We start from the raw sequence: 27,837 nt of genomic DNA on the forward strand, positions 1-27,837 counted from the left end.
GTCCATAATGTATAACAAAAAAATATTTCGGTGTGAAGCGCAGGAACTTAATCGCTGATTTGAAAATCAGCGGTTGTGCAGTGTTCGTGCGCGCTGTATAACATACGTAATCGTTTCTAAGTGTTGTGCGCACATTCTCTATACGCCTACTTTAGTCAATAATGTCTCTCACTCCTGTAAGCAATGGCCATACGAGAAACTACAGCACTGACCGCGGAACCTACGTGTCCTCACAGTTCCCGATTAGCGTGGCGAAAGATCTGGCACACTGAAATTTTGCGATTTTGTTCTGTCTACGAAGCAGTGACAAAGATAGCTTGCCCAGGTCATAATACCCGTGTATTCAGAACGTATCTCTATATTTTCGTTGCTTCAATATTTTCACTAGGTCTGTAGTATAGTGGAGGGCTTAAGCAACTCACATTTCTACGGAGGATGCTCGTCGAATCCTTATCGAATGGCCATACACCAAGTCAGTACAGTGATTTGCGTTCTTAATTATCCTAACAGATTTAAAAAGAGTTCACCTTTAACATTTCTCTGATTTCGCTCGATCTTCGCAGCAAGACCGCCATTTCCGACTCCGCATTGTTCAATAAAACACTTGTAATTTATTATTTCTGTCTTTAGCCGGATTTTTACGCAGTTTTCGAGAGATAGCGAAACTAGTCCACGCCATCGCAGCAACTTGCTTCTCTGAATACCAGTTGCTCGCGGCGCATTCAACGGTGATTTTTTAAGACCAAGCATTCTTGGCGAGTTCAACTCAGTTTTCTGTAACGGGCATCTTGCCCTTTTCGTGGGCCGATCCGGATGATACGGCAGTCTAGCAATGTGTATCGATCTCGAGATAGTGCAGTACAAATATGAGAGCCATTCCCGTGGGTACATGTCACCTGGTATGGGCCACTGAGGCCACAGTGTATGTGTCACATGGGTATATGTGTCACTCGTAAGTGAACCTACTTGACGCTAACTTGGGTCACTTGGTATCACCACATCAAACAACATCATGCTCTGCACTACGCATCAGTTCGCAACGCGTCACAATATCACTAACCATTCGCTGTGTAACGCTTGTATGATTAATATGAGAACCATTCTTTAGTAAACCAAGACTGAGTCGCATGACGTAGAAGTCAACTGGAGTTGACACTGCTTAATTTTCTTTTTGTGCGAGCAATCAAGGCAAGCAAACGTGTAAAACGTTTTATTAAAGCTGTTGTTGACGATGATAGAATCTGAGTCAGGTGATTTCTTTAAGTGACTTGCGACAGGTACTTGCGTCACGGCGCGCCAACACTGCATTGCCGTAAACCCCGCAAACCTCCCTTCACAAAGCTACGGCGCTATAAAAACGAGTGCGGCAAGAACACAGCAGCATCCTTTTCCTTCTTACGTGGAGAGGAGGAGAGGATAAACGGGTCTCTGTCCAAGACACACTGATCGCCCGAGTATGCGCGTAAAGTTAACAAATACGGGAGCGCACGTAAACACAGCAACGCAACGAGAGGCGGCGCGCCATAAGTGGAAACACGGAGTGATGCAACGCAGCGCCTCCCCCCCCCCCCCCCCCTCCTCTTCCTTATTATTTTTTTTTCGCCTCGCGCTGTGACTCAATCGGCACGAAGAACCGTCATCTTGGCTTGGTTTTCCGCGCAAGGTGTTTCAGGCCGTGTCTAAAAGGAAAGGAGGGAAGTCCGCCTGTACACGAGGAGCGGAGGGCGGCAGCGTTGGGCAACACGTTGTCTACACAGCAAAACATTTGGAAGCGGGATTCCGCTGACGACGAACCTTCGTGTCGGCGGGCCTATTTTAAAATGTGCAGCGGGCGAGACGCGCCCAGCCGACGCGTTCTATGCATGGCGGTTGAAGAGCTGAGCTAACCCCACTCAGACAAGAAGGGCTGCACGGGCGTGCCCTCGACTCCTGTGACGGACAGCCGTGCGGGCAACGTCCGCGTTGGCATGACAGCATGCGTCGCCGCCCTTATTTTCGGCGCGACAAGTTGTAGCAGGAGTGAGCAGCTTTACCGAGATCACTGTTATTTCAGCGAATGTAAACTACCGGTGCTTAAGTTCTCCGAGTTATTTTCATTCGTGACGTTTTTATGTGTACAAAAAATAATTCCTCGAAAATATTCGACACATTTGCGAGAACGGCTTCTAGTTTTGTCGTGTAGGGTGGTAACATTGGAGGCGACGGCTGGATGCGTCTTCGTCGTTCACGAATTCGGCGGCTTGGAACACAAGACGCGTTCCTGCCTGCCGTTGTTGAAAATGGGGCCGGTCCTCGAGAGTTCTTGCTTGGATTCGTCGTTGTATAGCTGCAAGGACGATCTTTCAGACCGCCTCCTGTCTCGAAGCCTTCTTGCTGCTTTGCTTCTGCAATCCCTTTCCCCCGCGCAGGGTAGTGGACCTCACTGCTTTCCCTTTTCGCTCTCTCACTTGCTTCTTGGTAAAACGTTGTACACAACCCCTCGTTTAGGTCATCCCCGTAGAAGAGTTAACACTGTCGTGTTTGCGCCCATGTTTCTGCGTATGCTTGAGTCCCTTGTCGGCATTTCCGCCGTCATTTCCGGGCGATGCGTTATCGCGCTCCGATTCTCCTTGTCCTTCGAAGCACCGCCTTCCGTGCGGCTTCGCCATCATTGGATGCTGATGAGCATAAAATTTTTCTTTCGTAAAGCAAGTCAAGATATTTTCTTCTAAGAGTCGCTCGATCGTACGGTGTTTTGACGCACATTAGGGTATCACGAAAAGATCTCGCAATGTCATCGTTTCCATCAACGCTTCCGGTACTGTAATAATGCCTTAACGGCGTTACATATAGGCCAGGAACGGTGACCTCAGCCGCCATTATTCGATCAAAAGTAATTTTGCAATGTGATGACACACGCTTGTGGGTGCCATTTCTCTCGCAGAACTTTGTGGACCATGTAACGATGCCTCGAAACCACTTTAACGCTGAACGACTTTCGTGAGGCTGCGTTAGAACGTGAATGCATGCACCCACTAAGGCTGTTAACCTTTAAAGGTTACCTGGTGCCAGTGATGGCGCACTCAAATGTTTCTGCTACGTCCTCTTCCCAACGTTTACAATGTGGTTTGAACGGTTGAATTGCGTTTCAGAGGGTTCAACAATGTTCACACAATGCTATAAGATGCAAAGTTTATATTCCACAATAACACCCTTGGTATTGTGTAACGCCGATATTTTGATAGGTCATCTATTGCACTGGTTAATGAACGATGACGTTCTCAAATTTTCTAAAGTGATGACTTCGCAGCCCCAGTGGCCGCATTTCGATGGAAACGCTTCCAATAGTCGAAAATAATAAGCATCCTTCCACAATCCCTCGTCTATGGCCTGTGTATTGCGTTACAATCAATCAATCAATCAATCAATCAATCAATCAATCAATCAATCAATCAATCAATCAATCAATCAATGGATCGATTGGTTGGTTGGTTGGTGGATCGGTCGCCTCTTCTTAATAGATTCTCTTCCGTTCTTGCACTCCCACTTCCCGGCAAGCCTGTCCTGGCCACTGTCTGGACATATAGCCACTCCGCACAGCTATCACCGTCGCACAAAATCACTTTATAAAGGAAATACAACAAAATCACTGAAGCACTGGTAAGAGAAACAAACAAAGCGTAACCACTGTTTCTGTTGGCCGGTCTTATACTTTTGTGCTCTGCGAAATGGACCCCTCTGCCCTGTTCCTCCGCGGTTCTCAGGCACGATAAGACGCCTGCCTCCAAGGTCTCTGCGCTTCTGGGCCCAGCTTCGTCCTGGCCTTGAGCGGTGGTTCCCATGCGCCATTAATTTCAAATTACGAGGCCCCGTAATGTCATTTGGATCGGTTCCACAAAAACAGGACCTTGAGACAAATACTCGTTTTTGATAGGTGCACTGTGGCGTATACTGAGCCGCAACGGCCAAGTCGGTCATTTGCTGCGTACTGGATAACGGCCCTTTTATCTTTGTTTCTTAGACGAGCTTGACGCAGCTGTAATTACGCACAGTCCAACGGGGTTCGTTGTCCGTCGTTTTACCGACAGTTCTATTATTATACTTCGTCCTTTCCTTCATTCGATTATTCGTCCCACTGCAGGTTCTTAGTGCCGATATGCTTCCAGAGTGAAAGCGTTGGGTAGCGAGATAAAGGGCCACTTTTGTATCTTTTAGGGCTAATTCCGTTCAGTGTGCTGTTCAGCTAACCCGCTGTGGTGGCGGCCTGGCTTTGGCGTCGCGCTGCTAAGCCCGAGGGCACCGGATGAAATCTCGGTCGCAGTGGCTTCATTTAGACGGGAGCAAAACGAAAAACGCCCATGACTTAGATTTAGATACACTTTAAAGAACCCCAGCTGGTCAAAATAAATCTGGAGTTCCCCACTACGGCGTGCCTCATAATCAATTTGGTAAGAAGGACCCAAATTTCTTTTTCCTTAAAATAACCTTCAGACTGATGGAAAATTATTTGGCCAAGACTGAGAAAAAGTTTTCCTTTTTTTCTTTTAGGTTTACGTCAATAGTATTGTTCACGGGTTCTAAATGGCTCTCACGATTCGACGAAATTTTCGTTCACGCTCTTCCGCGCGAGACCTCACAACTCCGACCGAGGGAGCCGTGCAGCAAAAATATCTTGCAATTGCGCGATATTTTTTTTACTCTAAGAGTCAAAACAAACACCAAGCTGCAAGCTTTACCTCGTATTCTGCAAAAGGGTCGCCATACAGAAAGGGATAATTGTGTACTTTGAGCCCTGCATTCTGCACGAGTTGAAACAGTGCCTTGCTATTATGACTATCAAGCAGCCACCGACGATCCAGTGTTGTGACGAGGGCTGATCTTCAAAGTAAACAGGAACAAGTTACTTTCTAACAAGAACCGGTGGTTGATTTCCGCGCTGAACATCGGAAGTTCAGCTAAACTGCAAACGATTTAATGCGGCGGATGTTCCGTATTTGTTGTAATCCTGTTGTGATTATGATGATAGCTCGTTGTAATATCGTGACGAAAAGACAACGCAATAGATAGCTTAAGGGAGAGAAGACAAGACCAGGCGCTGGCTACGAACACGCCGTCTATTGTGCGACCGCGATATGCTGTATACACAAAATGAAATGGATGGGCAATAGAGGGAGTAAGAAACGAACGATAAAAAACAATTTATTGTATTGTTGCACCCTCTGGTTCCCGTCCATCAGCGTATATATTGTGGTCGTACTGCAGTAAACGCCTGTGTTGGTATCAAGGCATCGTCTTGTCAAGTCTTTTTAGAGCGCAGCTCCTATAGGCGCCCGTTCCTGCGTTGAGCGTCGCCTTCCTGGGGGTAACAGAGCGAACGAGCGCAGCGAAGGCGGAGCGCAGCGGGGGATGAAAGGCGGCGATAGCGAAACGAGAGCGAAGAGGAAAGCGGAGGAGGAGGGTATGGCGAAAGCGTGAGAAGAAAATCGTAGTGCCACGCAAGACTGGCTCTGCGGCGACGACCGCTACGCGATAGCGCCAGAGTAGCGTGCCGTCATCTGTTCACCGATGACGCCGTGGAAAAGGCATGCGGCGAGTGCGTCCACCGATACCATATATGGAAACAAAGCGCTGCATGAGTGGAGGTCTGTCTGCGACAGCTGCTGTGAATCGCGCCCACACGTCACCCATGCGCTGCTTCTCGCGATCTCCTGATTAGCGAGGCAATCACGCCACACTTATTTTCGTTTGATATGTGCAGCACGAGGCAGCTTGTCTACGCCAGTCACGGTACCCCCAGCATTATCTTCTAAATATAGACCGTGTGCCTATATAATCATAATACAAAATATTGACACGCGACATAAAAACACGTATAGCGATGCGCTCAAATTTCGCGTTATGGAGTATCGTAATCACCGGTGAATCTTTTTCTACCTGTTTATCGCAATGCCTTCCCATCATGAAGAAACACGAACAAGCTCAATATCAGGCGATCCTGCACCTTGGTCGTTTTTGTCATGATCACCATCATCGTCATAACTATAAACGTCATCATCGGCTTGTTCAAGTCTACTACAGAGTGTAGGCCTCTTCCAGCAATATCTAATTATCCAAGTGATGCGTCATCAAACGCCTTACTATGCCTGTACATTTCCCATCACGCCATCTTATCCCGCCAGCCCCCGACTTGGTTTACCTTCCTTCAGCAGCCATTATATTACTCATTCATCTGCTGTAATCATTACATATCTAACTCCACCTGTTCCTTTAACTCAAACTATACCTTTATTCTGGACTAGAATGTCAGTTACCCCTTCGCTATTTAATCAGTACTGCCGTCTCCCTGCCTCTTAATGTTACGCCAATAATTTTGCGTTCGATTGCTCGTTGCATGATCCTCAACATTTTTGCAGGTTTTATCGCTCCCCTTACCGTTTCGGCCCTCATTGTTTAGTACTCTGACAGAATACACTGATTACATACTTAAAGATGTCAGAGATGCCGTTCCTTACTTCAAGAGAGAGAGAGAGAGAGAGAAAGGGAAAGGTAGGGAGGTTAACCAGAATTAGGTATGCGGTTTGCTACGCCGCACGTGGGTTGGGGGAAACGGGGTTAGAAAGAACGGAGAAGGAGAGAGAGGAAAAAAAAAAACAGCAAGTATTACAGGCGTTAACCGAGTCCGATAGATTGCAAAAAATCAAAACAATGCTTTAATAGACTCCTGAAAGAACATAGAGTGACGTCTACGTTGAAGGATTCTCTCTTCCGACAAATCGTCGGTCGTCGAAGAAGTTGAGCACAGCGGTAAGTGAGCATCTTTGTGCACAGTACTGCGGAATCTGGCCCAGAATATGACTGGTGGAATATGACTTCACCGCAGTGGTCACAGGCTGTGGTGTCGGCGATTCCTCAGCAGAAGACGCAGACACTGTTTAATACCACGCCCAACCATAGTCTACATGCATAAAGGCTTGGGCGTGTTGGTAATTAATCGTAACGTAAGCACAACGCAAAAGACGGGGACAAGATAGAAAGACACTCAAAGCCGTCGCGCGTCTTTCTATATTGTCCCCGTCTTTTGCGCTGTGCTTGTGCTAAGTAGTCTCCATAAAGCGGCTCATTACTTCAAAACTCCTGCAATATGTATGTGCATTAACTTGTTTTTATATGTTTGTCTTACAGACGAGTGAAAGTAAAGCGTCCGAAACAGAAACACTGGAGCTCTCAAACGCAGCCTCCATCATTAGTTCAAGAGGCAATCTTGCGAGACGAACGCTGCTCACGTAGACGGGGCGTCAGGGTGCGAGCGGATCGGCTCTGGCGCTGGAGGTGCCGGAAGGAGTCAGCAGCCATAACACAAACACAGGGCACGGCTTTCTCCGTTTCGGCGGAGGAAAACAAACGCGTGTTTAACGAGCGTGCATCGAACAAAGGCCGCGCCCCGTACCCGCAGGAAAGTCGTGCTAACGGAATTTGCGCGTACCCAGCTGGCCAGGCCATTTGCTTGCTTTGTGCGATCCAACGCACTCGGTCAAGGCTAGGGGTAAGCGATGGAATGCTCACGAACATCAACGACTACAGATATAAAGAGAACGCATGCTGAATGAAAAGCTGAGTGGGCGGCGCGATTCGCCAAAGGTGAGCCCGCTACCTCGGCTTGGGTGTAAGAGAATGAGAAATAACGCAAGATGAGGAGGTATGAGGTATGATGATAATGAGGAGGATAGATACAAAAGCTGTGATGGAAGTGTTATGTATTGAAAAGCATGAATTGACTCGATCGAACAGACACGACTGGAAGAGACACTGCTTCAGTCCACTATTGTTTTGCTTACATGGTTGCCAACGGCGAGTACATATTCGGCTGGATAGCGCAGTATGGGACTACATTCACGCTACATTAATGCCAACTGGCTGTAGATTCCTCGTGTCTTGACGACTCCGCTACATTAACATCACTTTCGTCCCTAGACTAATCCTGCGTTTAATCCAAGACTTTCACGCAAGTTTTCTGGTGAGCTTGACAATCTGTTTCACCAGCGCCGCCTGAACGCTGCATACAGAAACAACATGTACCGTCTTACACTAACCATCAATATTTATTGTTATAACCATCACGCGTTGGCAACGGTGAAACATTCTTTGGCAATGTCCAGCTTGCGGCCCTCTAAAAGATGCCTAATGTATAACTCTTCATGCAATAAAGAAGGAGAATGAACTTGTGTTGAACTTGCGTGGAATTGCAAGAAGACGAAATTACTTCACACATTTGCAGTAAAAATGAACTCCATTTCACACGTACCAGTGGAGTTAGGAAGAATACTAGGTTCTATGACTTCTCATTCAAAGCAGCGTCAAGCGTTAGATTTCGTTTTATCATTCCTTCAAGACATTGACTTTATTGATAAAACTATAGATTATCACCTGTACAATAGGTTGGTTTATTTTTACATGTGACGGTCGTACACCTTTTTCTCGTCCTTATTATTCTTTATTTTTTCGTTTTCCCGCTCTCCTCCACGTCTTCATGTTACCGATCCACTGCCCATGCGGCGCAGTATGTAAGCGCTAGTGCGTACGCTGGTAGAATACTGCACTTTTAATTATATTTACCTCTATTTATCTGTCTACCATGGTTGTGTAAAACACGTACATGAGTTTGCAACCCGTGACCAGCACACCATCACTCAGGGTCCAGCTCAAGCCTCGCAGACTGCAAGATTTCTGCCTTTCATCTATAAAGAAGCACGTAAAATTCGCCTTTCGACAGTCGGTGCACTTTGCAGACAAGTTATCGCATTTCAATAAACGGACGAAATCAATATTTGTGAAGAGCCGCTGCTATTTAATTGTTTTACGCGTACTCGAGTTTCCCTGGTAATGCATCCAATGGATTGGTTTACACACGGAACATTCACAGTATAGGCACGCAAACATTGCGTCGAGCGTACTGCGCAGATTCACTGGTGCATGCCCCCAGGACAAGAGTAAGTCTGTTGAAATCACAATGATTCTTCTACCGTATTTCAGAGACTTAATTATCACTTATGTCACGTAGAGAACAGGGTTCGTGTTTGTCAACACGGAGCCGACGCTGTATATAAAGGACTCCCATTGACGTCACGGCAAAGGAATACGTTGATCCAGATGCACTCGCTCAAAGACCGGTGCCAAAGCACGGGCACGTGGTCTACCCTAATTTTCACGGCTTAGAATGGAAGCATACAATGAAAAACAAGTTTTATTCTAAGAGACTGCTCCTCAGACTGACTTAACTCTGAAAATTCACGCACTGCTTCCTCCCTCCCCATCACCTGCCTGAAATAATGCATGTTCTCATATGTCAACTTCTTTTTGGGCTTCCATTCTTTTAGTATAGGGTAACAAAACCGGAAATGCGTCTGGCTCTCATTCTCATCCATCTTCTTTTTGGCTTAGTCTTACTAACAAACAACACTTTTGTCTTGTCTGAGTCTCGCTTGCGCAATGTCTTTTTCCTTCAGTTTATTTATTTGCTCTAGTAATTTTGATTGCGTCATCCACTTACTAACCGTAGCAAGGGGCTACTCTGCTGGGAAGCCGAATATGAAGCTGATAGGATAGTTGAATGGTTTTATAGTGACACGTGTACTTATTTATCCTTTTCTCGGAGACTACATTTCCCTCGCTCAGCGCAAGACGCGCCTGCATAATTTGGAACTTCTTAGAATGTTATCATTGATTCTATCTGTTGTGTATATTCTCACCGAGCCTTGCATAATAAAACTGTATGCGCGACACGAATTGTGTGGTCCTTTCTGGAAGGCACGCGGGTAACTACAATTACCCTGGAACCTTCGACGAGTCATGTATAAAAGCCGAGGCGCTTAACCCCCCAGACCAGATTTTCGACGATCGCCAACTGTGTTCGCCGCTATCGCTATGCATTGAATGCCACTTGCTTTAAGAGGCACACGCTCGCCAAACCAGATGTCACTACAACGTGACATCTGGTACAGCATGACATCAGTATAATTTCACTGTGCTTAACTAAGCCATTGTTCAAAATTAACTGAAGTACTCTTTAAGCAAGTGTTCGATTATCCAGGGTCAATTCGAAGGTGGAGAGGAGAACGAAGTGACTATGTCAGCGAACCATTGGAGTTTGCTCTCTATTTTTCAACATAAGAAACAGAGGTGAAAAAGAAACGCGGTCGCCTTCAACGGCTTATTCAGGTGTTTTTCCCTACATTCTGCAATAAAATCATCGACAGTTCGAGCACTGAATTCCGAATCAAATGACTGGCTAAATAGCTTTAGTTACCAAATGAGTCGGGCTGAACAACACAGTACTAAATACTTGCATGTACCTGTAGCGACAGTTGGCGTTTGGTCTCATTAGCTCAGACCCTTTCGTTTTGTCTTGAAAATCAGGACCACTTTTGGCTGAGACGTGCAGAGACGATTTTAATGCTTCAATTTTCTTCTGTTATTTTGAGCGTGTAAATTCTCCCGAACTGCCGTTCTTAACGCTGTGTTGGAGTCAAGTTGCAAGCAGCAGGAATGAATTGTAGTGACGCGTTTTAAGTTTTCAGTTTCACAAGTGGTTGAAAATACCGCCATCGCGCGGCTGTTTGATAATAATACTTTTTGGTAACTAGCCGGGGTTATCAAGATGGCGGGGCCAATGAATCGAACGTACAAGACAAATCCAGTGCACACCATGCAGGAGATGACAGGAACTCACGGCTGAAGTTGAGGTTGATGGAGGAGTCAACCTGTCCCTCGCGGTTCTTGGCGAAAACCTTGTAGAGACCCCCGTCCGACTCGATGACGTCATTGAGCTCCAGCGACACGTGGTACTTGCGCGGCTCGATCTCGATCACGCGGATCGCCGTGCGGTGGTCGTCGTGCAGTTGCACGTCGCCGCGGAACCAGGATATCTCGGGCCGCGGATGCGACCGCATCTGGCATTCGAATACCAGCCGGTTGCCATCGTCCTCCTCGCGAAGCGTCGGCTTGTGCAGGAAGGACGGCGCCGAAACGTCCTCTTCGTCGTCCATGGCGCCCGTGGGCTAGGGGCGCCCCTGCGACAATGAACACGACGTAAGGAGCGAGTTGGCGTAATAAACGTCGTACACCCTGCGGCATACACAGATAGAACGGGCTAAGGGTAAATTCATCCTGCGTTCTATGCGCATTCCCACAACTACAGACCGGCGCCAGCTGCCGCCTCGTCAGACCACCGTGTGCTAAGCGCACCACCCAGATGTTCAACTGTTTAAAACTTTTGGTCGAGCTACCTTCTCTAGAGAATGGCACGAGTGTGATGGTCGAATGAACACCAAAGGGCACGGAAAAAACAGTCATAAGACGCCATGAAGACAACCGACCTCATCACGCTAGAAAAACATTTAAAAGTGTCCTACATTGGATCTCTCTCTCTCTCTCTCTCTCTCTCTCTCTCTCTCTCTCTCTCTCTCTCTCTCACACACATACACACACGCACGCACACCTTTCTCTCCCCACCTCTTCAAAACTGTCTAAGACACATTCATACCAGCAAGAATTACTCTTACGATTATCGCATAATACCTTATCATTCTTACTAATCTATATAACTGTTAGGCTGCTGATTAGCTTAGTTGGCAAACGACAGTTCGGATATGAAATACGGTAACACCGACAGAACCTGTTGGTGTTGCCGTATTCTATATCCGAACTTGGGCAAAATTTACAAGAGACAGTCTCTATAGACAGAAAAAATTAAACCAATGAAAGCTATCTGCAATTGCTTAGAGTAAAAGAAACTCAGGCGCGTGCATGCGAGATTCGCTGAAACAGGCTCGTCAGAGCGGGTTTCACCGCAGTAAGACCCCTAGCGGGGAAAAGCCAGCTTCATCTCCACTTAGGTTTTACAGGAGAGGTACAGTTTTAGGGATATATCTGTTATGTGCTCTTTCGGTGTTTGTAAATATCGACGTTTGGTGTTTGTAAATATCGATGTTATGTCCACTACGAAATCCATCACAGGTTAAAAATATATATATGTGACATCTCTGTTATTATAGGTGTCAGTGTGTCACACGTTTGCGCCCGCCGCAAACACCGTGTGGCTATGGTGTTGCGCTGCTGAGTTCGAGGTCACTGCATCGATCCCGGCCGCAGCGTCCGCGTTTAGATGGGTATGGAATCGAAAACGCTCGTGTACCGTTCCCTGGGTTGCACGTTAAGCAACCCGAGGTTGTCAAAAATTATTCCGCAGCCCCTCACTACGGCATGCCTCATATTTACATCGTGGATTTGACACGTAAAGCCCGAGAACTTTTCTCACTCTTCCAAAGGCGAGATATTGCGGAAAACTTTGTTGCCGACTGCAATGTCATATTCAGCCAACATAAACTTTTCAGAAGCCAACAGCGAGCTTTAATTCTTATTTTAAGTCATACTACATATTGTAAACTAAAAATCACTCGGGCTCTGCATGAAAAATTAGTATCATAATAGGACGTCGGCGATACCCAGCTTTCTCTACGTCTGCACTGAATAAAAACCAGGCGACAGAGATTTTGTGGGTTGTGTTTTAGGAGATCCCTCAGGTCTTTCAGCAGGCAGCAAATGGCGACGCGCAGACAGAGCAAAGCTATCGCTGTAACAGCATCGCACTTGATTTAAATTATCGATAATTAATGGCAATGTTAAAATTTGTGCTTAACTAAGAGCGTTACAGAAAAATAAAGAAAACGACCAGCGTCGTTATACGATAACGGTAAGCACACGCGAAAAACAAAGTTCCCGCGATAACATGAACAGCTTCCGTCTGTAATACTTTAGTTGCCGTTAAAAACCATAACCTCTGACAAGTTTTTTTTTTTTTTTTTTACTGTTGTGAGTTTTCCTTCCACTCGAATCGTCGTTGTCGTCGTCATTGTTGTTGTCGTTGTTGCCAATTGTATTGATGGACACGTACTCCACACCCCGAGGCTTATGCCGCTTGCGCCCATACAGGCACACAGTAGGTGTATCCGCGCCTACAGTTTACGAGTTGTCTGCCTTGTCATTTCTTTCATCTGAATAATGTATTTCTGCCACACCAACAAACAAAATATAGCGTGTCTGACATTCAACAGATGGCTTGACCAGACTGAGAGACCGTCTGTGACAGTGTTGAGAATTTCCATCATGTCGGCGGTGACTCCATTTCACATGAGCTCTTGATTTTCTCTTAATCTTTTCCTTTCCTTTCCCCCTGCGCAGGGTAGCCTGCAGGGCTCAGTCCTGGTTAATCTACACAATTTTCATTCATCGTTCTTTCTCACTCTCTTGACTGTCTCTTAACTGGATTATTTCAACTGGTATCTATGCAGTTCAATGTTGCCGATTTTCTCCTTTCTTTCGTCTAGTACCGCTTGGAGAACGTGCGGTGAAACTCGAAACGAGTCTTTAATCACCGATATCGTGAGAAGGACTTCTTTGTAACAAGTTTATTTCAAGGCCCGCACTCTTATTTTGATCTTTGAAGCACACGTTGTCAAGCACACAAATCAAAAGCAACTACACACTATTTAGCTTTCTTTCAGATGTGTGCGCCGAAATTCTGTACAGCGAAAGAACAGTACACCTCTGTTATCTAACAAGTTACCTACATATGTCGTTACGCGAAACCACTTCGTGGCAGCTATCGCATAAAAAGAAACAGAAAAAAAAAACTCTCTTCATCTGAATATGGATTACAAACAGCGTTATCAGGTTTACATTTTTGCGCCCATAGACTTTTTATACTCGTAAAGCGGTTCCTGACACAAACCTACACCATCCATCTGCTGAAAGTCAATAACGCACTACTACTGTTAGTGCTAATAAAGGACTACTTTCAGAAGAACATGTCTCTAAAAAAACGTACCTAATGTTATCTGCTAGTGCTACATCCTTCGGTTGTGAGACTTCACAATTGACGGCCACGCCCTTGCACTGACATGTTCGAGTTCTGCCAAGCTTTTCCTCAGGTCGTACGCCAGAACGGCAGCGCCCGTCTCGGTCTGCGTGTTCACAACGCTACATTAGTTCGCAACGGTTCTTATAGTTACATGGAGAGATGTTCATCCCACAACTGCTGCTCATAAAAATTGGAAATCCACCGGCAGACACAGTGTCACGGCCAGCTCATTAATCTCGTGAAGCGGGAACACTGAGAATTCGAAGCACAATGCAGTTTACCTGTGCAATGATACGGGGGTTTGGTGCGAGGTACGTCTCAGAAAAACATTATTTTTAATACTCGCGAAAGCAAGGGAAGCCAAGCACGCGTTCCAGCACGCAGAAAGCAAATTTTCACTGCATGTACTGCTGAAAAAAAAAAACGCAAATGCTGCCTGTTGAATGTAAGGGAAACAGAATCGATGGCTCGTCTAAAGCGGTCGACCGTCAATTCTTGGCAAGCGCTGGTCGTACAATGCTTCCCACAAAGCTACAAGGGCCTTTGTGATAATGACACGAAAGCTCTGTCCTAAAATATTTATTGTGGACATCAGTGTTTCCACTAAGCGGCACACTAGTGTTTCCAGTGGTTGTACAAGAACGGCGGCCCGAACTATGCCCGACTGTAATGCAGAGAGCCGAGGCCCTTCGTACCCTTGTCAAGTCGGCTTTCGTTCCTCGAATACGCCCATTTCAATTCACACCCTACACTCATTCTCAGGCATGTTCGAGCAAAAAACGTGAGCCATTCTCAGTTCGTCCAACCGTGTAAACAAAATGCTACATAAATTCTGAGAATTTCCTACTAACGCATATGCATTCTGTGGCTCGGCTATTACTTCACCGTTGCTTACCTGCTTTTGCTAGCTTATGCATGCCTAACCATCGTTTTTCAGATGTAAAAGAATGCTTACGCATTACTAGCCAATTCTCAGAATTTCTGTAGCCTTTTTGTTGATTATAATGTCTATCCTGCTTAAACCATATCATAAAGTTCCAAACGCTATTACATTCCATAAACTCACGAGATTACAATCTTCTTTTATTGCTGCGTTCTGCACAACTTTATTTTTGTGAATCAGACAACCTGCATTTCTTCTGTGGAGGCTGGGAACTTGCTTCTCCTTCGCTTTGAATGTCTCGCTGTTCGTTTGTCGCCGTAGCTGCTTGTTTGGTTTGGCTTCATTTGCCTTCTACGATGACCCATACCCACTTCGGGAGATTGTCCAAGATTTGGATGGTATTAGAAAATTGCTGTTCTTAATAAAATTGGTAAAATTGGGCCGGTTGTTCTTCATCTCCGTCCTCATCTTTTTTTTCTCTTCTCTGCTGGTTCGAGTACGCAGTATTTCTTTTTTATTTATTTTACTTTATTTCCTTTTTATGTTACAACGTTAGAGTGGTGACGTGTCCCATTTTTTAACATACCAATCATCTACTATTACATTTTTATCACATTTGCTAATCAATTCTATTCTTATATTCCGCAATCCCCAAGCAGGCTTCTTTGCACTCATACAAGTAATGCGAAAAAGTAAGCTTTCAAGGAGACATGACGAGAAAGGTTATCTCTTTCTCTCTATCTCTTTTTTTTTTTGCATTTCCCATTTCTTCTTTAATGATTATAAAGCTGCCAATCATCTACACGCTTATAACAATTAAATGTCTAAACTTCGACAATTATGCATTTATTTTGCAGGTAAAGGGTGTGACACTTTTCACGTTACAGACAAATTTTGCTGGGGCACTCGCCAAAGAATGCTCGCGCATTAAAAGAATAACGCATTGCGGAGTACCACAACCTGTTCACACATTGTGGAGCACGAACAGATGATTAAACTTATCGATGATGTTGCATGGGGAAACAGCCAGTGCGCGAGGCCGCGACGGAGGCTAAGAAGAAACGCTCACAATGCGACCGCCGCAGCGCAGTGTGTCCCTTTCATGTGGATTCCTAGATTCTTTTCCGGTTCTAAGCGCCACCTACTTCCTGTCTAAAACGTTCGGCGTTCTTGGACAGCGATACATGGTAAGGAAGCAGAGTTTATCCTATCTGTGCGCTCTACTGCACACAACTACGCAGCCGCGGCACGAGGGCAGGTGAGGTGGAACAGAGCATCACATGGGGCGAGAGTGATGGAAAAAAAACAAAAGGGAGAGGAGAGATGTCGAGGCGAACGAAGTTTGAGAGACCGAATCGGCACCCGAGCATCGAGTCCTGCCGTGACCGTACCAGCTGCAATACGGCGTCGGATGATGACAGGTGCCTCCCGTCACGGCGTACGAAGGAGCACCGCACTTAGTCACTCCAGCGACGAGCAAACAATGCGAGCCCTGTGTTCTTGCCGCCAGAAAAGTTTGTGCGTGTGTGCGCACGCATGTGTTTGTGTGCGTATGTGCGTGCATGCGTGTGCGTGTGCGTGCGTGTGTGTGTGTGTGTGTGTGTGTGTGTGTGTGTGTGTGTGTGTGTGTGTGTGTGTGTGTGCTTGCATGCAGGAAAATGCGCCTGCGCAGAGACTCGGGTTCACGGCGACGTGCCGAGCTGAGCGTCGCAAGATTTTCCGGTTCGCTTTCAAACAGTGCTCATATTATATCTGTCAGAATGATCGTCGTAGACGGAGAACGAAATACAGTGAACTCTCACTTGAGTGAACTTCAAGGGACCGAAGGAAATAGTTCACTTAAATGAAAGTTCACTAAACTGAATATTCACTAGACCAACATAAGACATGGCATACAGAGTCAAAAGTTTGAAGCTTCATGGATTCATGGAGCAAAAGACATGGCATCCATAATGTTAGAAATGTGTGAAATGGAATTTGTACATATCAACAAGTACAAGGTTCATAACAGTTACAATGCTGCCTTTGTGTGCACACGCGGAACCGACGAGACTGGAAAGAAAGAGACGACGACCATGCCACGACTAGCCGGTCGGAAAAAAACACACCACGTGGTTTGTGGTGTGACAGATCGCCGCTTTGCTCTGGCGGCGTTATAAGCGCCAGCGATGTTACTTTGTTCATGGCCTCCGAGATTACATGCTTGCTCGTTTTGTGCGGGCGATCTCGGAGGTCATGCCTCGTTGTCGTTCGTTTTCCGCGCCGCCGCTTTGCCCCAGGGGCGCTGTAGCGCAAGCGACGTTACATTGCCGCTGGAGCGGCGGTTTGATGAGGATGGGCATCGGTTGCGCCTGCAGTGCAGGGCGCAAAACTTTGTTAAAAATAAGCCTTGGTCCTCTGAGCGAGTTTGTTAAACTGAAATATTGACTGTTCCGAAATTCGTTTAAGTGAAACATTTCTGCATAGAATCTATAAGAAAACTGCCGGGGATTTTTAAGAAGTTCGTTATTCTGAAATATTCGATAAACCGACGTTCGCACAACTGAGAGTTTACTGTATCGCCAAGTGCATCGATCTATTTTTTTTTTTTTTTTGCTTACTGGAAGGTGAAAACACGGAAAAACAGGCTGCCCAAGAACCGGTTTTCCTGAAGCACCCAGTTACATATTAAAAAGGCAGAACAAACAAAAGATAAAAATAAAGCTCACTCACTCACTCACTCGCTCACTCGCTCACTCACTCACTCACTCACTCCCTCGCTCACTCACTGGCTCACTCCCTCGCTCACTCACTCACTCGTTCACTCGCTCACTCACTCACTCGCTCGCTCACTCACTCGTTCACTCGCTCACTCACTCACTCGCTCACTCGTTCACTCGCTCACTCACTCACTCACTCACTCACTCACTCACTCACTCACTCACTCACTCACTCACTCACTCACTCACTCATGTCAGATGTGCATAAGTATAACAACACCTGCAGACGGGTTAGATGGTGCATTGCAGATCGACGGAAAATTAGCGTACAGGAAGACACACACCAACAGCCGAGAAAGACACAGGACAGGCCAACGTTACTAGACTGGTACAGGCGCTAACTCACATCTATTTGCAGCCACGCCAGCAAATATATGTGGAAAGGATGACATGCGATGGCATGTGAGTTCGCGCCTGACCTGTGTCTTTCTCGGTCGTTCGTGTGTGTCTTCCTGTGCGCTTGTTTTCCGTCGATGTGCATAAGTAGTTAATGTAGAATGACAAGAGACCATTCACAGTCTGCAACGTCATGCAAAAACGAGCCGCAATACACGGAATACGCCGGTGATCGAACGCAGAAACAAGAAGTTGAACTTTCTGGTCCGCAAAAAAAAAAAAAAGAATAATTATGAAGTTTTACGTGCCAAAACCACGATCTGATTTTGAAGCACGCCGTAGTGGGGGACTCCGGAAATTTGGACCACATGGTGTTCTTTAACGTGCACCTAACCCTAAGTACACGGTTGTTTTCGCATTTCGCACCCATTGAAATTCGGCCGCCCTGATCTGCAAAGTAATCATCACCTTGCGTAACCTGTTAATACCGTGCGCAAAGCTCGCCGTGGCTCTACACTGAACTTCTGCATCATAAACGCGAGAGTGAACTTGGAGAAGGCTGCCCGCTTTCATGCATACTACAAGGGAAGTATTTTGATCCAGATCATGATGCATTACAAAGACCCACATATAAAAAATAAAGAAGCTAACGTCGGCAGGTTGCTAATTGTAAATGTATAGTGCTTAACTTTGGAACACACAAGGGCCCGGCTTTGCTTTCTCGTTGACGTCCTTGTCTCTAGAATCGACGAGTTGTACAGCCAAGCGCAAGAGACCGATGCAAGGGCAGACGGTCCCGCTGTGACTTCCTTACAGCTAAAGTGAAATGCGCTAAGCGGAACGTCACCTCGACATTTCGCGCGATCGAAATGGAACCAAACACGGATATCATGTTTCAGTTTAAAATAACAAAGAGCTACTTTGCGTGATGCATTTATGCCTAGTTGACGTCTCGTACGAAATGCCTACTGTGACCACTGCAGTGGCCAAATAACTATACTTATAAGCTTAATGACTTATCTTCAAACCTTGCACAGACGATCACATAGCCGTTTCTAACGTCTTACCTTAAGCGAAAGCTGAGAAGAACAAAATGTTGAAATGAAGGCAGTGTTGACACTTGACCTCCTCTCTCTATACAAAATTTCTCAATGTGTCACTTTTCGCCAGTAAAAAAGATATTTTCCTGTCGCTTTCTTTCTTTTTGTAAGTTATAGTTATCAGAACTGCGCATTGTCATATTGAGAGTAATCACCAAGCTCAAATATGAAAGTAATGAAGTTCCCATAACTTTTCGTCATTAGATAGAGAAACAGCAGCCCATATTGCCAACACCAACTGTATTAAACGCTGTCTGTCTTTGCGCAGTAACGCAATCTTTGTATCTTGCAACTAATCATCCATTTGTCCAACATCCGTGTGCCTTATGTTGGCCATCCTACCGGGCACCGGCAAGAGGGATACAGAATGCAGAAGCCTGTAGAAGGTGCGTATGGTTATTACGTAATGTGGCACCGCTTCATGTATATTGCTTTTTCGAACTGCAGTACTGGTAAAATGCCATATATGTTTCCTTGTTTTTATTCATGACTTATACCAAACAAAAGATGGCTTTCGAAATAAGGTGAACGTTATCACAATGTGACTGTGGCCGAAACACAGAACTGTATGCTCTTCTGTCAACCCATCGTGGCCTCATGAGTGTGTTCCAACTGGACTACAGAAGCGGACAACTCGCATAACTCACAACTGCCAGAGTCACAATGATTCGTAATGGGAGCTTCGCCCTTGACCTTTCTGCGCGCTATTCATCATTATTGTCACCGCGACTGCACGCGCTATACTTGCCTACCCTCCGAAACTTTCACCCCTTTTTCTACTGCCTTAACTTTGTCTTCACCCTCTTCAACCACAATGTTATAAATTAAATGGATGTAAACATGAAAAGCGTCACCAATAAGCTCACCGTCGGCAGAGTGAAATCCGTACTCTTCAGGCCTATATTTCAGATGTGGCGAAGAAAACACGCCCGCTGGCAGAGAACCGCACCAGACTAGCAGGACGGAGAACTGCCGACGAGCCGCTGGGCGAGCACGCGGCCGCTTCGAAGGGGACACATAGAATGCACCGCCCGACAAGGACCAGAGAGAGACGACACATTTGTAAGGCAGAAAGAACGGCAAAGCCTTTCGTTCTCGAGCCGAGCTCAAATAAAGCAAGTGCCATACGCTCACGCCTATCACTAAGACGCGGGGTAACAGACGCGTAAAGCAAAAACAGTCATGGAAAGATTGACTAGCCAAGGAAGTAGACAGCGGGAACGCAGTGGGCCCACGCGCCGTCTGTTTCTATACTCGGTCTCGCTAAATGCGTGCAGCGCTGCAGAGGCTGGGGATGAACGCCAGCGATCCTTAGGCTGAAGCTGAAGGGGAGCCTTGAGCTGTTCGCATTAGCCGTGAGCTCCGAGATCATGCGCGCTGTCTGTTAAAAGCGACAGAACTTCACACGAAAATTGCTACGGCGCAGCCTGTTTATGCGCTACCTCGTTTACACATCATTAGACTCGCGGACAACAACTGTTTGGCGCTCGAGGTGCATTCGCGCCACCATCGTGCTGTCCTGCTATCAACGGCGCAAGTGCGGCCTGCACGTGGAAAGTCGACAGACGCGCGACCTGGCGCAGTGTGTTTGCCTGCAAAAAGCGACGAAGCCAAACGGACGCGCCGTCACGTCCCTGTCAGTCAGCTCTGCCGCAACCAGGGCAGTGTTCTGGCTTCCGCTGCCGGTATGAGCGTTGCGCGCTCACACGTTAGCGCTCCTGCTGAGCAGCCGTGTGCATAACCCCACACCGTGGTGCCATACACTGGCGTGAGCGGAACGGACGGTACTAAATCTCGTTGCTTTGGGCGCCGACAAACGTCCATTGTTTCCCTTCGGTCTTATCTCGAGCAACGTCGAGGTGCGAAGCCTGCAACGCCGCTGGCACGCCTCTCGTCCCGCCAGCGTTCCGAGACGGCTTCACAATGTATGTATGTATGTATGTATGTATGTATGTATGTATGTATGTATGTATGTATGTATGTATGTATGTATGTATGTATGTATGTATGTATGTATGTATGTATGTATGTATGTATGTATGTATGTATGTATGTATGTATGTATGTATGTATGTATGTATGTATGTATGTATGTATGTATGTATGTATGTATGTATGTATGTATGTATGTATGTATGTATGTATGTATGTATGTATGTATGTATGTATGTATGTATGTATGTATGTATGTATGTATGTATGTATGTATGTATGTATGTATGTATGTATGTATGTATGTATGTATGTATGTATGTATGTATGTATGTATGTATGTATGTATGTATGTATGTATGTATGTATGTATGTATGTATGTATGTATGTATGTATGTATGTATGTATGTATGTATGTATGTATGTATGTATGTATGTATGTATGTATGTATGTATGTATGTATGTATGTATGTATGTATGTATGTATGTATGTATGTATGTATGTATGTATGTATGTATGTATGTATGTATGTATGTATGTATGTATGTATGTATGTATTTTTCTTTTTCGTTCTTTCAGTTCATTCGTTGGCGGCGTACTAAAAAACATCAGTCTCAGAGAATAAAGTAACATAATATTTTCGATATAGTAAATTTGCGATGACAAATACTCAAGGTTAATATTATGTAGGAAATTGCAAACACGCTTGAAACACGATGACGAAGCTTTATACAGATGCACGTAATGAGAGGAATCTACTATGTCGGCAGATCGCGTAAAGAGAAGCATCAGGTTAGCCGCTAGTAGCCTTTGTGTTGAACTCTGTAGTGATTGCGCTAGTTTTCCGATTGCACGATTTTGCCGCTGTATATTGCACGAGTTTGCCGCTAGCAGCCTTTGTGTCGAACCCTGTAGTGATTGCACTAGAAAGCTCTATTGCAGCGGTCTAGCGTAAGCAACGAATGGGGGTTCACAGTGCGAACCCGCGAAACGTTTACAGCCTATACGCAAGTCCTATGAGTGCGCTGTAGTAAAACTGTAACACTGTTCACTATTTCAGATACAAGTGCAACAATAACAGACAACCATAAATGCCTTGCTTACAGCATAGAGCTTGGCGTGTAGCTTCAAAGGAAAGTAGCGCAAGTACAGCACAGGTAAAAGGAAGCACACGAATGAAATAAACCATGTGGTTTAGCGTTCCAAAACAGCTCACCGAGTATGTCCTACATGTCCTCTACCGGAGGACTCCAGATTATTTCGATTACCAGTGGCTCCTTACTTTGCCGCTGAATTGGATTTTACAAACTTTAATAAAGGTCCTGCAGGACGCACGTCAGCGCGCAGTGGCCGTCTCCCACGCAGGGACCGACAGGGCGACCTGGCGGCCGCTGCGCGAGCCTGCTGGACGCCCCATTTTGCCACTGAAGTACGTTTTCTTTTTGTTTGCATGTAGACCTCATCGGAATGCGGCCGCCGTGGCCGTGGATCGGAATCGAACCCGCGACATTGTGCTGGGTAGCAGAAAGCCAAAGCCACTGATGTCATTTAGCAAGAGGTGATTAGTGACTTGCCCTCTTATTTACGATTGTGATCGATACAACAAGCCAGCAAGGCACCTTTAATAACGCGGATGGTGCTTACACTGAGAGCACGGTGATGGTGATAATTTATTGGCATCTCATTTGAAAGGGGCGTTGACAAATAGTCACGTAGCCTGCTTGAGCTAATCAGGTATGCTGTACATTTTTTAAAGCGCCGCTCTTACCGGCCCGTTCCTGCAGCGAGCGTCGGCGGCAGTGGCGTAACCAAGCGAACGAGCACAGCAGCGAAAGATGAAAGAGCGAACGCGGAGCGGCAGATAAAAGACGCGAGCCGCGAACGGCAGAGACCAGTGAGAGTGGCCCCTTCAGTGAAGTGTGCGCGGTAAACTTATTTCATGCGGAACCGCCCGACCGCTCGATGCGTACTCGTATCTGGTCTCAGCCGGACCGCTCGTTTCGTACTAATATAATCTTCTCGCGTCCGCTCTCGTTCGCGCTTGTTTGGTTTGGTTGGATTGGTCTGGTTGGCGCGTGTTTCGGTTTCCATGGTTCGTGATTGTTTTGTAATCTGATCGTGCGCGCGACGTGAATTGTTTAGTACTTTCTGGAAGCCAAGCGGCACCAGCGATTACTCTGGAACCACTGACGAGTCATGTATAAGAGCCGACGCACTTGACCTGCAGATCAGATTTTCGACTGTTGCCGACTCTGCTACATGTCTCTCTCAAATTCCTTGCTTCAATATATTGCGAAATGAAAACACGTATAGGCTGCGCTCAAATTTCGCATTAGGGAGTATCGTAATCTTCATTCTAGCATTTTGTATGCATCTCCTTAATATTTTTTCTCTTCCTTAAAAATTACATATCTACCTTGTACCGCCACCTATGCTCGTAACGGATCCGGTCCCATCTATCTCTTCTCTGCTTTTTTTTTTCACCACCACTCCAAACGTCTCTTGCTTCTCTCGACTGCTGACCGGTTGATGCTTTCGCCCAGTTTAAATCCAAGCGCTTCTGGAAGGTGTGCGTTACCTACGGATCTCGCTGGGTGAATACCTTCGCATTGCATTAGGAATGCTGAGTGCTCTCCGAACTTTTGCTGCAGCAGACACATGTCTCATCTTGTTGCGAATATTTGCCCCGATATGATTCTGTCCTTAGGCAACCAAGTCGAGCCTCAAATAGCAAGGCACTGCCTTTTGTGTTATCGTACAAATTATCCCTTCTAATTTCTTTCTTCCCATTCTTGTAAATCTCTATGGTCTTCTTTGTTTACACTCTTTGCATCCAATTTACTGTCTCTGTTTCTCTCACTTCCTTTTGGATGGCCCCTGGTTGTCTATTTAGACTTTCAATTAAGCTGTACTTGGTTGCCAACTTTCTTGACCTCTTTTTCCATTCTGTGTGCACGCTTTTAAGGTATAGATACTTGTGCACTTTACCCGCCCATTTATTTTAATCCATGTTCCCGAGTCTTTATTCGAAACTAATGTCGCTCTGCGCTTCTCTGACTTAAAAAAAACTCATGTCAACCTTCACTGCCTCATTTGTGGCTTTACCGCGGGCTCTTAAATCCAACCGGCCTACCGATCTTTGGTTAATTTCCAATTCCGACAAGGTATCCTATATTATGCCCAGAATGGCATTTGCCAGCGTCAGCGCTGGCACCACAACTCCTTTCAAAATTCCACGCACCGCCTGATACTTATTGTGGCCCCAAAGTGCTCTGTTTCATTACTGCTGCATTCCGCTCCCCCTTCATTTTCAGCTTATCTTGGTGGGTGCGTCAGTAAACCATTGCTTCGTTTTCTGTATACGCCCAGGTAGTTTACAGCTTGACAATGGAAGCCTTCTATCCTTGCTTCGACGGATGATGATGTAGTTAGGACACCTTTATAGACTTCGCCGCATTACTTTGTATTAACCAAAGCATAGACATCTGGCGGGGCAAGGGCAATGCGAAAGGAAAGGGTGACATAATTCAGTCTCGGAATCCGGCGAATCCGCAAACCGTCTGCCTCTAAGAGCAAGGACCGGTCGTCGGATGCAGTCGCGGCTGGCTCCGCTGCAGCGAAGAACGAGAGCCGAAATAAGCATTCGGGAATGCGCCGAGGGAAGCAAGGGAAAGTCGCGCCCAAAACAGCGATCCGCCCCGCGTCGCAAGCCACAGTCCTCTTCCACTTGCAGAGCACAAAGGTGCCGCCCTCAGAGTCGACGCGCGGACAGACCGACACGCTGTTGAGACCAGAGCCCACACGCGTTGGGCGCACGGCGGGTATCAGCGTTCTGAGTCATGCATCTGAAATCGAGATAAGGGAAAAGCTACGCCGTAATATAGAAGCATGCTTGCTCCTCGTTTACTTGACTCCCGGCGATGTCGGAGAGAGACAGACCGGAATAATTTATTATAAACTGCAGACGTCCGCGGAAGTTCTACAGCGAAGCCACAGAGAGGAATGATGGCGCTGCTTTTAGGAACGCCGCCAAGACGTCTTGGCTGGGTCGAACATCTTTCCCGGGCGGCCATCCACAGGGACCGAAGTTCTTTCGACCGAGGCGGTGGAGCAGAATACACGGTGTGCGACCACACCCGACGACCACAGCTGCTGACGGTGCGCGAAGTGGGCTTTCGTGTGGGCACCGTCGCGACGCCCCGGAGTGTGAGGACGGCCGTTCTCTTCTGTTCTGGCAGCGCCACCAGTGCTACGTGAGACTCCCGTCCCACTGCATTAAAACAGTTTCGGTCACGCGCGGAGCACACCTCGCTAGCACAAATGAGTGCAGAGATCACGGAATGCAATAAAACACTGGTGTTGCCAGTTCCTAGGCGTCAACAGTGTCCAAAGTTTCTTCCATTGCCACGCCTCACTGGTTCCCAAGGCCGAGAATAGCGCCGGCAGCTCTAAAAAAGCGCTTACGGGGCGAGCGGCTTATTCCAGACAGCGACGCCAGACAAGCCGAGACGGCATCGCTCGCTGTGGGGCGATAAGACGAAGGCTGCGCGTGCGGGAAAGAAAGGGCGCCCGCGTGATTGTGTCTGTGCGCGGCCGCGTCCGCCGCAGTGATGAATGGCTCGCGATAGGCCACGAAAGACGCGCAGCGGGGTTGTTCAACCTGCAGCGGGAGGGCCACAGAACACGGCGGCTGAGGAAAATGTAGGTGTATATTTAGACGGGACAGAATCCCGCGACGCCAGCGGCAGCGACATCAGCATCAGCCGGGCAGGAAACTATCCAAAGGCGGGCCCGCCTCCTTTCCACATCGCTCAGTGCCTTTCTGCACCTGTCGTCCTGGCCGTGGCAACAACACAACAGTAGAGCCTGTTTGTTTCACGCCTGCAGTGAGTGGGCAGCGGTTTTACTCAATCCAAAAAGAAAAACGGCAACTTCAAGAAATGAGACGAAGCAAATGGCAGCACTAGGACGAATTATAGCTGACTCTATTTACAATGCTGGTAATTTCGTGCACACTACGATGCATATGTGTCATATTTGTTGAAAATTTGACAGACTGTACTCGTCGTCTACCAAGATTTGTGCAAGGAATGCATAGCTTGTAGGTACATTATTCGCCAGGTACTAGAGTCATGCAGTAGTGTGTCATGAATCGCAGCACTTCCGTCTTTTCTTTGATCGCAACTGTTTTTTTTTCTAGTTTTATCCTGCTGTTTCTACTGCCCTTCCGCTTGTCTTACTGTATATAGGGTGCTGGGAGAACAAAGTTGGATCCCACCAAAGCGCACGTAATTATTGTCTATGTGTGAGCTACTAGGCAGCAGAGCAGCCCCCGTCAGCAAAGTGCCGGAGGATTCGCGAAGAAGGACGGCGTGACCCCCCCATTCTCCCTCAGCCAGCAACTAAGGCCAGAAACGTGAGGCTTAGTTGGCTAGCTACCGCGTGTTCACGGCGGCACACTGCCCGTTTCAGTCACCCAGTGTTCCAAGAAAGCTTTCTGTGCCCGGGAATGAGCTCGACGACGCTGCTGAGTCAAGGATGGTCCCTCTCACCGATGGCAGCGTGATAAGTGTCCCCTTTCGTCAGACGTGACGCAAAATGCGTGCTTCGCGATGTCGCACGCGATGCGGCTGCATGCGTCTTTGTGGCTCTAGCCAAATGACAACCGAGGCTTTCCTTATGGACATGACCCAATACTTGCCTTCCTGTCTGCTGCTTATCACAAAAAGAAACCTTGCAACTGCAACATTCTTTAGTGGTGTACTAAACAAAATAGGTTAAAGGAGTTTTTAAAAAGTTACTTGGAAAAGTATGGGTTATAAAGGCACATTGTGTCACACTTCTACGGCTTCAGCACACTTCATTTATGTTCGGCTGTTGCATATGTACAGTGTATATCTATTTATATTCATCATTATAACAAGAGCTGCAATTATTTTGTTAGTGTTGTTTCTTTTCCGATAATGGTGAAAGTTGTGGATCAGTAGCACGCATGAGGCATACGCCAAGACATAATTTGCATCGGTTCGCCTGAAACACGTCTGTACACATCTTAGCGTGGATGATTTCTAGAATATTCTTAAAATATATTACTGGCAGAATGGTCCACTGATTTGTCGCTTAAATGCCAACATCACGGGAGTATTCACGTGAAATAATAAACATTTTTAAAGAAATATTAATCTGTCTAGAATATAAAGCAATATCAACCATAAAGGAAACGCTGAGAAAATGCATTAGTAATGTTAACCAAGCTATGTTTCTTCTCTCTATACATCCGCCGTGGTTGCTCAGTGGCTATGGTGTTGGGCTGCTGAGCACGAGGTCGCGGGATCGAATCCCACCCATGGCGGCAGCATTTCGATGGGGGCGAAATGTGAAAACACCCGTGTACTAGATTTAGGTGCACATTAAAGGTGGTCGAAATTTCCGGAGTCCTGCACTACGGCGTGTCTCATAATAGGAAAGTGGTTTTGGCACGTAAAACCTCATAATTAAAAAAAAAGTCTATTTCTCTCTCTAAGTTTTGTTTTGTAGGTAATATAATTGGAAAACAAATTCATTTCCCATGTGAGGCCTTTTCGGTGTTCTACGAGTTTCGAACGGTCCTGCAGACGACTATTTCTCTGCTTTATTCTACATAATAAAACATCGGCATGCTTAGGCCAGCAGATCCTGCTTATCTCTCGAAACTTTTAATTTCAACTCGGTTCTCGAAGAGCCACAGCCACTCCGGAAGTTCGACGGAGACCAGAATGTTCCAGTTGCTGCGGCTTAAATATGCAGAGGCAGTGCGCTGGTCCTAAAATAATTCCAGCGCCGTCGCAAGCCCGAAGCTACGTTTGCGGTCCTAACTATAGAGGCTGGTCTGCGCGGCACGGCAGCGAACGTCCGGCATGCTGCAAGAAAGCGCGCTTCGCGAAGGCACTC

At 46.5% G+C, this 27,837-nt stretch overlaps 1 protein-coding gene across 1 annotated transcript in view; it reads right to left on the reverse strand.

Moving 5' to 3' along the window:
* Positions 1 to 27,837, reverse strand: part of bt (projectin protein bent) — a 247,652-nt gene that overhangs the window by 212,169 nt on the left and 7,646 nt on the right. Inside the window, exon 2 of the mRNA XM_055075480.1 lies at positions 10,706 to 11,045. Within this exon, the coding sequence (XP_054931455.1) occupies positions 10,706 to 11,021 (316 nt within the window). The 5' untranslated portion in view covers positions 11,022 to 11,045. The remainder of the gene's footprint in view (positions 1 to 10,705; positions 11,046 to 27,837) is intronic.

This window comes from Dermacentor andersoni, chromosome 11, assembly GCF_023375885.2.
Source record: "Dermacentor andersoni chromosome 11, qqDerAnde1_hic_scaffold, whole genome shotgun sequence".
Taxonomy (NCBI): Eukaryota; Metazoa; Arthropoda; class Arachnida; order Ixodida; family Ixodidae; genus Dermacentor; species Dermacentor andersoni.